The sequence below is a fragment of the Trachinotus anak genome, unplaced genomic scaffold, assembly GCF_046630095.1.
Source record: "Trachinotus anak isolate AG129_WGS33_773 ecotype Australia unplaced genomic scaffold, CSIRO_AGI_Tana_v1 ptg000025l, whole genome shotgun sequence".
NCBI lineage: Eukaryota > Metazoa > Chordata > Actinopteri > Carangiformes > Carangidae > Trachinotus > Trachinotus anak.
The window spans coordinates 13,218,792-13,233,674 of NW_027273876.1; the positions used below are offsets into that span (position 1 = coordinate 13,218,792).

The 14,883-nt window shown below is 42.9% G+C and overlaps 3 protein-coding genes across 5 annotated transcripts; 2 read left to right on the plus strand and 1 right to left on the minus strand.

The window, feature by feature from the left end:
* Nucleotides 1–2,587: 2,587 nt before the first annotated feature.
* znf646 (zinc finger protein 646) lies at nucleotides 2,588–8,147 on the minus strand. 3 transcript variants are annotated; one of them, XM_071463653.1, is made up of 4 exons: nucleotides 5,394–8,147; nucleotides 4,801–5,156; nucleotides 4,086–4,542; nucleotides 2,588–3,623 (listed from the first exon to the last, which is right to left on the minus strand). In XM_071463653.1, exons 1-4 carry the CDS (start codon nucleotides 8,000–8,002, stop codon nucleotides 2,729–2,731), a joined length of 4,317 nt encoding a protein of 1,438 aa, XP_071319754.1. In that variant the 5' UTR covers nucleotides 8,003–8,147; the 3' UTR covers nucleotides 2,588–2,728. The 3 variants fall into 3 exon arrangements, with proteins under 3 accessions (XP_071319754.1, XP_071319753.1, XP_071319752.1); XM_071463652.1 differs by having other exon boundaries at nucleotides 4,086–4,545; XM_071463651.1 differs by having other exon boundaries at nucleotides 4,086–5,156.
* A 1,413-nt stretch (nucleotides 8,148–9,560) lies between these two features.
* znf668 (zinc finger protein 668) lies at nucleotides 9,561–12,883 on the plus strand. Its single transcript, XM_071463658.1, has 2 exons — nucleotides 9,561–9,688; nucleotides 10,284–12,883. The coding sequence occupies exon 2, from the start codon at nucleotides 10,292–10,294 to the stop codon at nucleotides 12,284–12,286; it is 1,995 nt and encodes a 664-aa protein (XP_071319759.1). The 5' UTR covers nucleotides 9,561–9,688; nucleotides 10,284–10,291; the 3' UTR covers nucleotides 12,287–12,883.
* Nucleotides 12,884–13,854: 971 nt separating this feature from the next.
* gjz1 (gap junction protein zeta 1) lies at nucleotides 13,855–14,624 on the plus strand. Its single transcript, XM_071463362.1, is given in 4 exon segments — nucleotides 13,855–14,023; nucleotides 14,025–14,341; nucleotides 14,343–14,500; nucleotides 14,503–14,624. Coding segments are annotated over 4 exon segments (624 nt in total). The 5' UTR covers nucleotides 13,855–13,996.
* Nucleotides 14,625–14,883: the final 259 nt, after the last annotated feature.

A 14,883-nucleotide genomic window follows, 5' to 3' on the forward strand; every position in this document is an offset into this window, starting at 1 on the left:
GCTTATAGTCTAAACTAAGTTCTAACAAAGAAGTAAAAATCTACACTTCAGAGTGACAAAATAGTTATATAAATATGAATTAAATACTGAGCAGACATTTCTGAGCACTGAAAATCCAATAAATCAGAACATGTGGTATATGCTTTTTATTACACAATAGCTAATCTAGCAGTTTCCTGCCGAACAAAATCTTGCCGTAAATGTACAGAGATCCAACCGATATTTTCGTTCTAATATTTACAGAGAGAGCTCTGAGATTAACACACGCCACAAATACCAGGCTGTGATTGTGATCAATGACAGAGGAGTGAACGTGTTAAGTGCCACAGGAAAGAAGAACATGAACATTGTACAAAAATAGTCGGTTTACAGTTTTAACTGAAATGTGCATGTGTCGTTTTACATGTAGGCTACCATGGCATACGAAAATATGTTACAGGAATCATCTAAATCATTTCAATTAATACACATAGGCTTTTAAATAATGTAACAAAATGGCAGATGGCAAGTTGTCATGGTTTTTGGAGGCTAGTGTCAATATACTGATTCTATTGAAGACAAATGAGATGTACTCAGTTTGTGCACTGAAACAATACTTTCAGCATATTGCTTAAATATTACGACCCGCAAAATGAGCTGAGGTGAGCTATCACGCAGCCGACTCGTTGCCTGTCGACACCCCAACAAATGACAACATCTCGGCTGCATTATTATAGACCAACTGTCGTCCTTAGGCTACAAGTGTCTCAACTACACGTGTGCAAATATAACTCTGACAACAACAAACTGCAGAGAAACAACCATGTTACGGTGGAAAGATTCTGCAATTTAAGAGATTCTGCAAACTACAATGTAAAACCTTAAAATCGATGCTTCATCCATTCCATGTCTTACAATTGATAACTATCTGAGTTTGTATGATTACAGTGTATCCCCTAAAATTAAGCTGCATGAGGCATTAAGTAGCAGGTACTAGGTAGGCAGGGCTTCCCATGAGGTATTTCATACTTCTGACCAGTGCCAACATACTCATACATGAAATGTAATGTATATGGCATAAAGAAAATCTCATTTTAGATTATTGTAGAAACAAAGGCCAACCACTTAAGGAGCAACATTCATGTTGGACAAAACAAAACAAAAAAGAATCAATTGCACATATTTCACAGAAAATAGGTGGTTCATGAACTTGAACAGTGAAGATGAAACTGGTTTGTTGCACAAAGCTCTGGTATGTTTGCAGTAATACTTGTGCTTTGCAGAAATGAGGCATTTTGTCCATATTTGTTTGTCTGAAAGTATAAATGCAAAATCATTCTATGATTATGATGATTCATATACAGAATTTGTGAGGGAAAAAATATCAGAGAAAAAAAGGAACCACTTCCACCTCACTGTTGCCATATTTAGTTATCGCCTGCGTCAGGACATACAAAATGTTTGTGGTTGAAAAGATTTATAAATTGTCAGATAAATAATGATAATAATAATTTTTTTAAAATGCAGCGGACAAAAAAAGAATATTGTTTTACAGTAGAACGATTACAGTGAGAGGAGGTTTGTTTACATTAAACTGCTACAGTCGGTTTACATTTTAGGCACTGGCACTTCAACATTACTGATGCTTCTCAAAATGTTTAAGATGGATTTACAGCATGCACTGCATGTGCATCTGTAAGTAAATGTTGGAGTGACTTTGACAACCGTTACATGGGCTAAAATATAAACATGTTGAAATGGCACAAGTAAAAAAAAATTCTCTGTTCAGTTCAGAAACAGAGTATCTACAATGTTTTACACATCAGGTGTCTTCCTTTTGAAGGTTTACCCTGAGTGCAGCCAATAACATGCCATCCTTGGGTCATCCATTCCTGCCTGTTGTAACTGAGACCTAATGAGTTACAAATCGACTGATTAAGTTCCTTAAAGGCTACATGAGTTTTAGAAGACAGTTTTCTTTTAACAACATTCATAAAAAGTATTTCTAATAAAATATGGACATAAAATAACAGGAATAAATTAATAAATACATCCATTTTAGCATACAATGTCACTCAATGTGAATATTATTAGCAGTACAACTATTTACTTGACAATATGATTTCAGTTTGCCACTCACCTTTGGACACACCAGAGGTATTTGACTTAATAACAACAGGCTTGCCCTATGTGAAATCCCAAAGGAGAGTGAGCAGTCCTTCGAGATTGCCGGCAAAGCTAACAAAAAGATTCAAAGATAAATATAATTTGTATATTTTGTTTCCTAAGGAACTTACAGAGGCACTGAACACAATAATATATATCAAGAGAGGAGAAATCACCGTTATAACAGTAGTCTTACAAAAACATGTTTTCAGCGTTAATGTTCTTACATGGACCTGGGCTGCACTTTTCTGTTCACTTTGGTTGGTTGGTTTGTCATTGAGGAAATGAGCGGTGACTCATGTTTTCATCACCTGCCCTTTATTCTGGGATCCTGTGTATTCATGGAAAACATTCAGGCCTATTAAAAGCTGACCGTTAAACTCACTTTTCAGTGACGTTGCCATCTGTTGTGGAGGTAAGACTGGAAGTCAGTAATGAAATCTGCATCTTCAAAAGGAGCTTCTGTCAGGACCAAGGAGCACTTTCTGAAAAAATACTGTTTTACAATTACTGATATAGGGATATATAACAGATAATAAGAGGACCACCTGTTCTCTTCTCTTGTACGCTCTGGAGTATTACTTTAAAGGAAAGACCCCATGTCCAGGTCCATAAACGTGTCAGCATCCATGCTAAATGAGGAGTCGTAGGTCTGCGTGTTCTGGTGCATCTTCTGATGGTGCCGCAGGTTGGACTTGCTGGAAAAGCTCTTGTCGCACAGCAGGCAAGCAAAGGGCTTCTCTTTGGTGTGGATCCGTCGGTGACATATGAGCTGAGTGGACACGCGGAACGCCTTTCCACACTCCAGGCACTGGTAGCGCTTGGGCTCTGTGTGAATGCGCCGGTGGTTTTTGAGAGCCATCAGGTTGGTGAACTCTTTCTGGCAAATGGAGCAGAAGAAGGAGCCCGTCTTGTGGCTGTTCTTGTGGTTGAGGAGGGAGCCAGCGTGGCGATAAGTGCGGCCACAGTGCTCGCAGACGTGGCTCTTTTCCTCTGTGCCAGCAGTGTCATTGCCCTTCTGTGAATTAGTGAGGCTTCCTGGAATATGGGACAGAGGCGGGGGAACCTGCTTGTGCATCTCATCCACCCCCATGGTCTGATTTATTCCTGAGTCCCAGCAGAGGTTGTTATCTATGGGTTCATCCTCAGCTTGCTGATAGGGGGCCTGACCATTGTGGTGCATGTCGTGGTGCTGCTGGTAACTGTCTGTGGTGGGAAAGCTCTGCTGGCAGAGGCTGCAGACCACAGCCTGCTCCTTTGAGTGCACCTCCATGTGGCTCTGCAGGTGTGCGACCAGGCAGAAGGTCTTGCCGCACTCGGGGCAGCAGTGACGTCTCATCTGGGAGTGTATCTGTAGGGTGAGAGGATCGGGAAATGTCTGGAGACACAAGGTACAGTGGTGGAGGTTCTCAGAGTGTGTCTTTTTATGGTTGAGGAGGGATCCAGCGTGGCGGTAGGAGCGCCCACACAGGTCACACCTGCAGCAGGGATATGTTCATGTTCAGTCCCTAATAAAAAACTGCAACCTACATCATTTAAACCAACAGTAAATTATTCATAAAACTGAAATATTATAATTTTCCTGTTCTAATACTGTAATTAATAGTTACTGTACTGTCAAAATAATAGCCTAACCAATACTGGATTTTTGAGGCCATTACTGATACAAGTCCACATCAATACATACATACATACATTAATATTATTGAGTGATTACCATTGATTTCTGTAGGCCTACTGCAATATCTGGTAACTTATCCGCTTAACATATACACTCATACAGATATATCTGCAATAAAATAATATTAGTTGATATGTTGGCCAATTTATCAGTCAAAGTTTTGTTAAACTATTTACAAAATACATGAAAACTACACCAATGATGACTAGTAGACAGAACAAGACTTGCATACTCAGTTCTCAATAGGACAGTAACTCACATGAAGCACTTATCTCCCCTCTCTGACTGCTGGACTCCAGCTCTTGTTGAGTTCTCCTGACCTCTGCGGCACCGGTGCCTCTTCAGACCGGACCTGCCCTGGAAGCTCTTTCCACATGCATGACAGCTGAAGTGATTCGCCACCCGGTTGTGGACCCTCTGGTGGTTGTGCAGGATACTGGCAAGGCGGAAGGCCTTTCCGCATGTGAGACACACATACTTTTTCTTCTGTGTATGGATGCGTGTGTGATTGCGTAGAGCCATGGGGTTAGTGAAGGGCTTAGAGCAGAAGGTGCAACTGAAGTGTCCTGTCTTGTGGGTATTTTTGTGGTTCAGGAGTGAGCCTGCATGGCGGTAGCTGCGATTACATATGTTGCACGTGAAAGGCCGCTCCTCTTTGTTTGGAGACATATCCGTTTGTGGATCACTGCTGCCTGAAGCTCCATCGCAGGTGTGGGCTGCTAGTTTGTCAACAGAGGGAAAGGCCTGCTTACATTCCTTACACTTAAAGGCTCTAGATTTTAGGCCCCTCCTGCCCCCTGCCCCATCCTTTCTGAGGTTTGCACAGACGTGAACTAATAGTTGCTTCTTTCCTCTAAAGCCTTTTCCACAATTTTGGCAAGAGTGCTTTTTATATGCAAAGTGGGTGCGCAAGTGGTTTTTCATTGCTAGTTGATTTGAGTAAGTGTTGTTACAAACAGAACAATAATATTCACCTGTTTTATGAGAGTTTCTGTGGTTCACCAGACTTCCTGCATGGCGATACGTACGCCCACACTGATCACAGGCGAAAGGTCGCTGGTCACCTGTGTCCTCTGATTTCTCTGACTTTATTTGAGCTGTTTTCCCTTCAGGCAGTTGCTTGCAGTGTCGAGCAGAGGTAAAAACCTGATTGGAATTTGAAGTCAAGGACTGCATTCCTCCATCTGACTGGGTTCCATTCATCTGCATGAGGGCCTGGATCTGGTTGTTGAGTTCCTGGATTTTGGCTTGGTTCTCTTTGTGCCTTCTCAGGTGGTTCAATAGCTGCTTCTGAATTTTGAAGGCTTTCCCACACTCATGGCAAGTATGCCTGGGGGAGGAGAGGAGGCATAATTGGTCAAGTCTGTGTTTGCAAAACTGGAAACAGTCTACACAATGAAAAGAGCCATGATGAGAAAACACATCCATGTCACAAAAACAGAGACTGTATAGCCTCTCTTCTCAAACAAATATTAATATTTTCAACAAGAATGAACAATTTTCAACATGAATGAAATATATAAGAACTGTATACGTACTAACAATGTGCATTATTGTTGGAACTAACCTCTTAATATCAAAGTGTGATCTCTGATGGTTTTTTAAGGCCAACAGGTTGTAGAAGCGTTTCTGGCAGACGAGACATCTGAAGACACCTGTTTTGTGCGACTTTTTGTGGTTAAGGAGGGAACCAGCATGTCTGTATGAGCGTCCACACTGATCACACTTGTACTGACGGGCGTCAGTATCACCCGTTTCTTGAACCCGACTTGAGTCTTCATGCTGGGCAACATCATTTACTTTCACTTCCTCTTCACCATGTGTTGACTCATCTTTCCTCTCAGCTGTGCAGCCGTGGTTCTCAAGATGATGGTAGCTGGTGCAGAAAATGCCACAGCTGCCACAGATGATACTCTCTGCTTCCTCCTTGCCTACAGACACATCGTTCTTGTCCATATGTAAATCATTAACATTATCAAGTTGGTCCTTGTTGTGCAGAAGCTGATGAGTAATCAAGTCCTGCTTATTGGCAAAGCTTTCCCCACATGTACTACAGATCATCATCTCTCCCAGCTCATCATCTTTTACTTCTTCATGGGAGGACATGGATGAAGGCCCTGAGCTTGCAGGAGTACCATGGGACTGCGTGTGCCCTCGGAGATGGCTCCTAAGAGCCCTCATGCTGGTGTAGCTGTTTCCACATATAGAGCACTGGTAAAGATCTCCATCATCATCCTCCTCTTCAGCGTTATCACCCTCTCCGCCACCATTCAGTTGATGACTGCTCACATTTTCATGGAAATTCTGTTCAAAGTAACTTTGGTCATGGCTCCCATTCAGACTATGGAATTCTACATTACTCCCTGGATTTTCAATGGAATAGTGACCATTACTGTCCTGGAAGTTTATATTACTCTCATAGTCACTGCTAGTAGTGTCATGCTGCTGCTGTAACAGTGGACAACTGTGGGACTTAATCCCTTCAATATCTGCAAATGTCTCACCACAGTCTGCACACATGTGCCTCTGCATCAGGTGTTCATTGTGAGGTAGATGCACTGTCATATCATAAGAAAAGTCCTGATTAAATTGCTCGTGGTACAATGCTCCATTGCTCTGGTCAACTCCATTTTTCTGATCGATACCAAGCACAGGCTGAGTGCTGTCCTCCTCCTCTTGTGAGGAGAAGCAGCCCTGCTGCATATCCAGAGTCAGAGGCTCTGAGGAGAGCCAGTCTCCCTCAGTGTTGAGGCCAAAAGATGACGACTGGGTTTTGTGGAGACGAAGATGACTTTTGAGGGCAGCCAGGTGAGGATAGCTCTTTCTGCATACAGAACACTGGTAAATCCCAACCTGATGTGACCTTTTGTGGTTGATTAAGCTCCCAGAATGCCGGTAGCTTTTACCGCAGATTTGACACTTGAAGGGACGCTCATCAGAATCTACAGTTGAAGTCTCTTCCATTTCAGTTGCATTGTCAGTGTTTTGTGTGTGTGTGAGGACAGGATCGAGAATACTTGTGTCGATGATTGGGGGTTCTCCCTGAGTGCTACTGGAAGATGGGGTTTGATTATTGGAGCAATCTGAGTACACATGACCATTACTGATAATCTGCTCCTGTGGATGATCAAAACCTCCATGATTATCTATTGATGATACTGAAGGAATATTATTTATAGGAGATGCATAAAAATTTGACTCAGGTGAAGCAATACTGTTGTCATATGATATATTGTGGTTCTCTAATAAGTTATCTTGAAGCCCAAATGGCACAGATGAAGAGTTATGCATTTGGATATGTTCTTGGAACTCCTCATCACTAGGGAATAGTACCTGACACAAATGGCAGAAATTTACTGGAGCATCCTGGCTCTGAGGTGAAAACTGGCCTAGTGGAGTGCCTGTGTATGGCCCGCCCATTGAACCAGGGTCTGTTCCGCCTCTTGCCTTGTGAGTTCTCTGGTGGCTGTAGAGGGCAGCCATGTTGTTGAACAGTTTGAAACAGACTGTGCACTCAAACATTCCCACCTGATGAGTCTTTTTATGGTTGGTCAGGCTTCGATGGTGTATGTATGATTTGTCACACAAATCACATCTGAAAGGTCGATTTGCTGCATCATCAGAGGTCTCAGCTTGTGCATTATAAACAACCTCTGTCTTGTCCTCAGCTGGGCTATTTTCTGTAGAAGTCCCGACACTGGCTGAATGCTCACTGATATGATGTGAGTGATCATTTTCGATTTCATGTATATTTTCGTGTGTGGAATATTCCATGTCTACCTTCCTGTATGACTGCTCCTTTGCCCGTCTGGCAAGGTGAACCCTCTCGTGCGTAGCCAGCTGTGTTGCCAGACGAAAAGCTTTCCCGCATTCTGCACAGGAGTACTTTTTCTGTGAAGTGTGGCTCCGGAGATGACTCTTCAGGGATAAAGCGTTTGAGTTTTCTTTACCACATATGTTACACTGAAAAGTACCCACTTCATGAGTCTTTTTGTGGTTAGCTAGGCTACCCGCATGCCTATAACCACGTCCACATTCATCACATTTAAATTTGCGTTCTTCCTCTTGTTGAAGGTGAGCATCCATGTGCTCGAGCAGACTGGGCATATTGGGACATACCATACCACACTGTTTGCAAGGAAAACCTGTTGTCCTGCCAGGGTCTTGCACTGCCATTACAAGATAACGCTTGAATTAAGTGCACCAGACACAGAGTGTTTGAGTATACAGGAGGGAAATGCATTAGATGCCTTTCTTGTCTGTTTAAACAGAAAAATTCTTCCTTTACAATAAGGTCCAAGGAGTGTCCACGGAGGTAACACGGTAGAGGATGTTGAGAACCACTTCCACACAATTAGGAGAGTGACTTGAGTTTAGGTGAAGCAGGCAAATTGAGCTGTTGAGAACAGAGCACATGCCAATTACAGCTGTGGTAAATACATTAACAAAGAACATTACAGTATTCAGTTTTATGCAGTGAGTCAGACATACATTATAGATAGCTACAGGTGACCTATCATACATTTTTTTAAATAAATATAGTAGTTTTTTCTTAAAATAATCATACCATGGTGCAAACTGACAACTTAAACTGTACAACACACCTGTGTCAGTTCAGCAGCAGCTGTACACATCTTACAATTTTTACTCTTCACAAGAACTGATCCTGATTTAAGTCTGTCAAAGTAAATAATTACAAAAATCAGCCACTGTATGTTAGTTTAACCAGCAGAAAACCAGAATCAAATAACTATTTATTAAGTTGAATACTGTTAGCTGGAAATGTGCCCAGCCTGACATGTTTTGCTACATCTCTGCACCAGCAGGCTAACTGAACTAACGTTAGCTATGTCAATAAACCGGGAGACCAACGCCTCTCTCTACAGATTTATTGCCACTGCAAATATTTACATTCTCCGACGTGATAAACAAAAACAGAATGAACATAGTCGTCCTGACAAGATTATAAGGAAGAGCGGACAGGTATTACGGTTACATTTGTATCACAGAGCATTGAGCTAACGTTAGCGCGCCGCCAGCTAGCATCATCAGGGCTAGCTAAACAAACATTGCACCAAAAAGCTAAAAAGTCGTTTTAAATGCGTAATTACGACATTAGCAAGAGCATCAAATTAAATACCTGCAGCAGTACTGATTCAATGCATGCCTCCGAAGATATATTTTCATTCATTATTATAGAAACGCTATTTTATGTAAAGGGCACCCCCCTTTTTTCCCCAATTGTCTTTTTTTTCTTCCATCCCCGTTTCCACATTGCTCTTGTTGCTAGGAAACAGGAAATGTGCAGCAGAGAAATACTTCCCTCTTCAAAGCAACTAATTTAGTGGGCTAAAAGTTTAGTTTATAGAAACGGCGGGGAGCTAAGTGTTAAAGCAACTGTAGAGCAATCATTAAACGCAAATGAAAACCAAGACCTTACATTTTCATCTCACTATTTTGCCTCTGATTTTCTCAAAAATACCTAAAGCACATTAGCTGCTTCAGGTTAGCACTCGCAGCTAGCTCTGCCATTGAGTTATGAACCTTGTAAATTATCTTCGTTTTAGCTTGGCACGCGTGTTTCTATTATGACAGATAACGTACTAACTTTATAACGACTACCACGTTTACACCCCGGGACTCTAATACATATATTACGGCTTTTATCTGGGTATTTTTTTTACAATTAAACGCATTAAAATGTTGCACACTTGGCTTGCCGAAAGCTTTCGTCATCATGGTCCTAGAGCCGTCCCCCATACTGCACCCAGTCAACACCAATCACTGTGTCTCAGTAAATGCAGTCGCGTACCAGACATTTTTCCAAGGCATTGTCGACCAACGTTTAATGTCCTGATTCAGGTAAGAAAGGTCATTGTGACTCTTATGCACATACGATGCAAAGACGGCTAATATTAGCGAAATCCACCCCGTGTAATGACGGTCGTGGTGATGATGACACTGTCGAGTGAATTGGTGCAGCCGGTCCTAAAGCCAGCCATTTTGAGTTAGTAAAAATGTTTAGCAAGCAAGCTAGCTAAAAAGGAATACGTACATGTCGTGTCCGGTTGTTAACACCATTACACTGACTTGTGATCTCTGAGCCTCGTCCCCGGTCGGGCTTATGTCAGTCATTCATACACACTGATCTCTGTCATTGCATCGCCAACTTCCTCTGGCATCAAAGCGGTTAGCTTATTGTCCCTGAGGTCCTAATGCCAGCCATTTTGTGATTGAACGCACACCCACATATTTCTGTTATTATGTGATTATACAGATTTTTTTTTTCTCTGGTCCATCATCAGCCACTGTCACCGGCGATCTGCTCAGATAATTCATATCTGTTATATCTCTTTCACCTGATGTTTGAGCAATCTTCCAGCCTCACACCCTCATTTTGCTAATTATATTTATTTACATAATTATTACAAAGTGTTTTTATATTATATCTTTGCAGATATAAAGATGTCCTCTCCTCAGCCTGGCAGCCCACCTCTTACAGAGCAATACACCCCTCCTGTACAGGATGAAGAGGGCCAGCAAGAGGAAGAGGTGCTGAGGGATCAGCCTGCGAAGAAACGTGGCAGAGGCAGGCCTCCAAAAGCCAAACCTTCTTTCAAATGCTCTACATGCACAGAGGCTTTCAGGAGTCTGTCAGCCCTGCGGAGCCACAAGCTTTCGGCACACGTAAAGGACCGTCAGCAGCAACACGCATGTTCCCAGTGTACCAAAACATTCTTGAGCAAGGCTCAGCTCTCAAAGCATGAGCGCACTCACTCGGCCCAGCGCCCCTTTCAGTGTCCTGACTGTCACAAGGCTTACAAGACGCCCACAGAGCTACGCAACCATAGCCGCTCTCACACTGGGGAGAAACCTTTCATATGCACAGAGTGTGGTAAGGCCTTCATGCAGGCTATATGCCTGAGGATCCATATGACACAGCACAGTGGAGAACGTCCTTACTCTTGCCGTCAGTGCTCTAAGAGCTACCCCACCCTGTCTAAACTGAAGGTGCACATGCGCTCTCACACCGGGGAGAAGCCGTACTTCTGTGCCGAGTGCGGAAAGAGTTTTGCTGACCCCTCCGTGTTCCGAAAACATAGAAGGAACCACCAGGGCCATCGGCCGTATGCCTGTGATGAGTGCGGGAAAACCTACACGGAGCTCAAGGACCTGAAGAACCATGAGCGATCCCACACTGGGGAAAAGCCGTACCTGTGCTCAGACTGTGGCAAAGCCTTCTCCCGCTCCTCCTCTCTGGCCTGCCATCAGCGCATTCACTCCCAGAATAAACCCTATCAGTGTGAGCAGTGTGGCAAGGGCTTCACCCAGCTGTCCTCCTACCAGTCTCATCTCCGCACTCACTCCGGTGAGAAGCCGTTCCTCTGTCCACAGTGTGGTAAGATGTTTTCTGACCCATCCAGTTTCCGCCGCCACCAGCGAGCCCACTTGGGTTTCAAGCCCTACCCCTGTGATAAGTGTTCCAAGAGGTTCAGGCAGCCGGCTGATCTGGCCGTGCATGAACGTGTTCACTCTGGAGAGCGCCCTTACAAATGTCAGAGCTGTGACAAAGCATTTGTAGCATCCTGGGATCTGCGGCGCCACATGCTTGTCCACACAGGACTTAGGCCGTTTTCTTGCACTGAGTGTGACAAGTCATTTGCTGAGCGCTCCAGCCTCAACAAGCACCGGCGTGTGCACTCCGGAGAGCGGCCTTTCAAATGTGAAGAGTGTCTGAAGTCTTTTGTTGTATCTTCAAGTCTGCGCAAACATGAGAGAACTCACCTAGCTGAGCACTCTGAGCAGCAGCAGCAGCGGCAGCAGCAGCAGCCGCCGCCACAACAACAGGAGACAGAGGCAGGGTCAGCTTCAGGCTTTACAGCCCACACAACTCTCCCTCAGTTCTCCTGTACGCACTGTGATGCTACATTTGGAACCTGGGATGAAGTTCAGTCCCACGAAAATCTTCACTCCATCGACTCCACTCCTCCAACTGTTACTAAGATCGTGCCACTGGGCTCGCATGTCTGTGAAACCTGCCAGGCAGAGTTTGCACAGCTGGCAGACTTACAGGAGCATGAGAAGCAGCATCCCAAGCCGAGGCCTCATGTCTGCAACAGCTGCGGCAAAGGCTTCCTCAACAAATCGGGACTGCGTAAACACCAGAAGATCCACTCCACCAACAAACCTCACAGCTGCCCCCACTGTGGCAAAGCCTTCCTGTTTGCCGCCTACCTTCGCAAGCACTTACGGACTCACGCAGACGCTGCTCCGGCCGCCTCGCAACTCAGCGACATAAACATTATTCACACAGACCCGCTCCCCTCTCCGCCACCCCCCAGTGAGGTTTCCCCCTCCACTGTTGAACCCAGCGCCATATCGCTGACGGTTCCAGTGACTGTACCTGTGACTGCTTTCCAGACTCTGCCAGAGTACTTAGTTAAAGAAGAGGGACTTTAAGGTTTTTTTTTTTGGTTTTTTTTTACTGTTGTGGACCTTTGAGCCTACAAACATTTAGCCCCAGTGGCCTTAAATCTTTTTTGATGACTGGTCTTATTTTCCCAAAAAAGTGTTATTTTTCAAAATAACTTCCTTCAAAAACTTTCTTCAAACACTTTAAAAAAATCTTCTGCATATGAATTATCACTTTGTCACTGTTTTGTATAGCCATATGTAAGATGTTACGTATGATGTTCATGTTTTAAAATGTATACTGTACTATACATAGCCTATTAAGGAATCTTTTATCTGTTGTAATCTCCTCATAACAAGTGTTGTAAGTTGCGAACATACAGTATATGCTGATCACTGTAAAATTTTACATAATAATGTTGTAATTTCATTTTTTTTATACTGCATTTTTAATCTTAGCTTCTCTTAAATTCTTCACATTCTGTGAATTTACATTTAACATAATTTGTAACTGTTTTACTGTATAAATATTTGTAATGGCTGTCATCTAATATAAAAATGGTTAAGTAAAAAAAGTGGAATTCCAAAATGTTTAATCAGTGGAATTCAATTTTTATACCAATAAAAAAACGTGTAATGTATAAAGAGTAGCAATGTTTAGTATCTTGTCTTCATATTTCAATGTCTGTGCAGTATTTCCTTTGCACAAGCAGCTTAAATGTTGAAGCGGGAAATACCTACGAAAGTAAAGTGAGATAAAGTCTGTAGCAAACTGTAGCACATATGCTGATGACAGTCATATTTCTTGCACCCATAAAATACTGAATGCAAAGCGAGTGTGGTATAATATCTCATTAGTGCACTGCAGCTCTTACAGAAGAGGTCTTTTATCTGTCACACTTTATTCCAATTGATGCTTCCCTTTACCTGGAAGTGCATCAAGAACACAAATAGAGTTGCATATATTTTTTGGGCAGAGGAAAACAAGTGCATTGCTAAAGCTTTTTTTGGGGGGGGGCGGGGGGTGGGGGGGGGGTGCACTGTAACTATAGGAACAGTCCCATTTAAAATAAAAACTTTATTCTGCAGGGACGACAAAATGAAATTTGAACGGAAAAACTGCACCAACATTTTGACCTTTTGTCAGTTTTATATTCTGGCCTGGAAGAAACAACATTTACAGTTGAAATAAACAAAATTTGAAATTTAAGATGAAATTCCTGATACTTGTAGAAAAAAAGCTCTCTCGATATATAAGCACGACTGAAAGGGCAATGATCTGACATAAATATGTACAAGTACTCGGATCCTTAAGTAAACATCCCAATGCCACACTGTAAAAGACTTCATTAGAAGATAGTCATGGATTTTAATGTACTGGAGGTATTTAAAGCAAAAAGAGTGGCTCTGCAGTGAACTGTGATATTGCATATTACGCTATCAGATTAATAATACTGGTGCATTAATAATACTGATAATTAACTACTGCTGTAGCCATTTGGGGTTAATCTAGTTTTAATTACTTTATATGGTCGGCAGTTGGGTAGTTTAATCCACTGGATCTAAAGGGTCACGAGATAAATCTTAGGTTCAAGAGTTCATAAATGGAGTAGGAAAGAAGAAACAACTGACAAGTTTAGAGGAAATCTATAGACTTCTGAAATGTGATAACAGGCCCCAGACACAGTTCTAAGTATAGTGTTTTCCTTTGGTTCAACCTCCCCACTTTTAGATTCCCAACAAAAGTCAGGAGTGACGATGGCAGCGATAGTAACAGGCCTCATGCCCAGTCCTGTGGACGGCAGTGGACACCCACCAACACTTAAAGGTGCCGCTTACAAGAGGCTTCCTGTGTATCCTCATGGTGATCCTCCTCCTGGCTGAGCTGCCTTTCACCAAACTGAATGTTGACTTCACCTGCAACAGCACAGGCACATCTACACCTAGACATTTCCACAAACCTATGACGGTGGCCTGGAACTTCATCTTTGTCCTGGTTACACTCTCTGTCCTGCTCATGGAGCTGTTTGCCTCTCCCCTGCACTCCATGGCCCAGATGAGGAGCTCCCAGATGAAGGTAGACGTGGAGCTGGAGGGCTCAGGTTGTGTCCGGGGGGCAAGACGGCAACAGGTACAGAGACACTGTTGGCTTCTACCTACTCAGCATCACTCTTCATATTCTGGTTGGATCTTGGTGTGTTTATGTTCTGCTTTCTTGGAACCTGAATAATGGTCCATACAAATGTGCGACAGACATCTGCCCCCCCCAGAGAAACGCATGTCTATTCATGCTTTGGTTTCCATTTTAGGCATGATTATTGTTTGTTCCATCTTAATTTATATGTACTCCATTGTTCGTTATCTAAATATTGACAAAATATTCTGATTTAGATGTATGTATCAAAAAAGTATGAGCAACAATGCTTGGTTGCTCTTGCTTCTTTTGCATTTCAAGTTTGGTTAAAACATAATTACATGATCATAATCTATCGAACTTATATTGTCTGTTGTAAGATGTATTTTGCAGACACCAAAGGGCCTGGGTGTGAGCTGTGTGATGTGTTTCTGGCTCATGTTTTTCCTGTGTGTTTTTGTCAATGCAAAACCTCAAGCACTGCCACGGGGAAGGTGTCAAATACACTTTC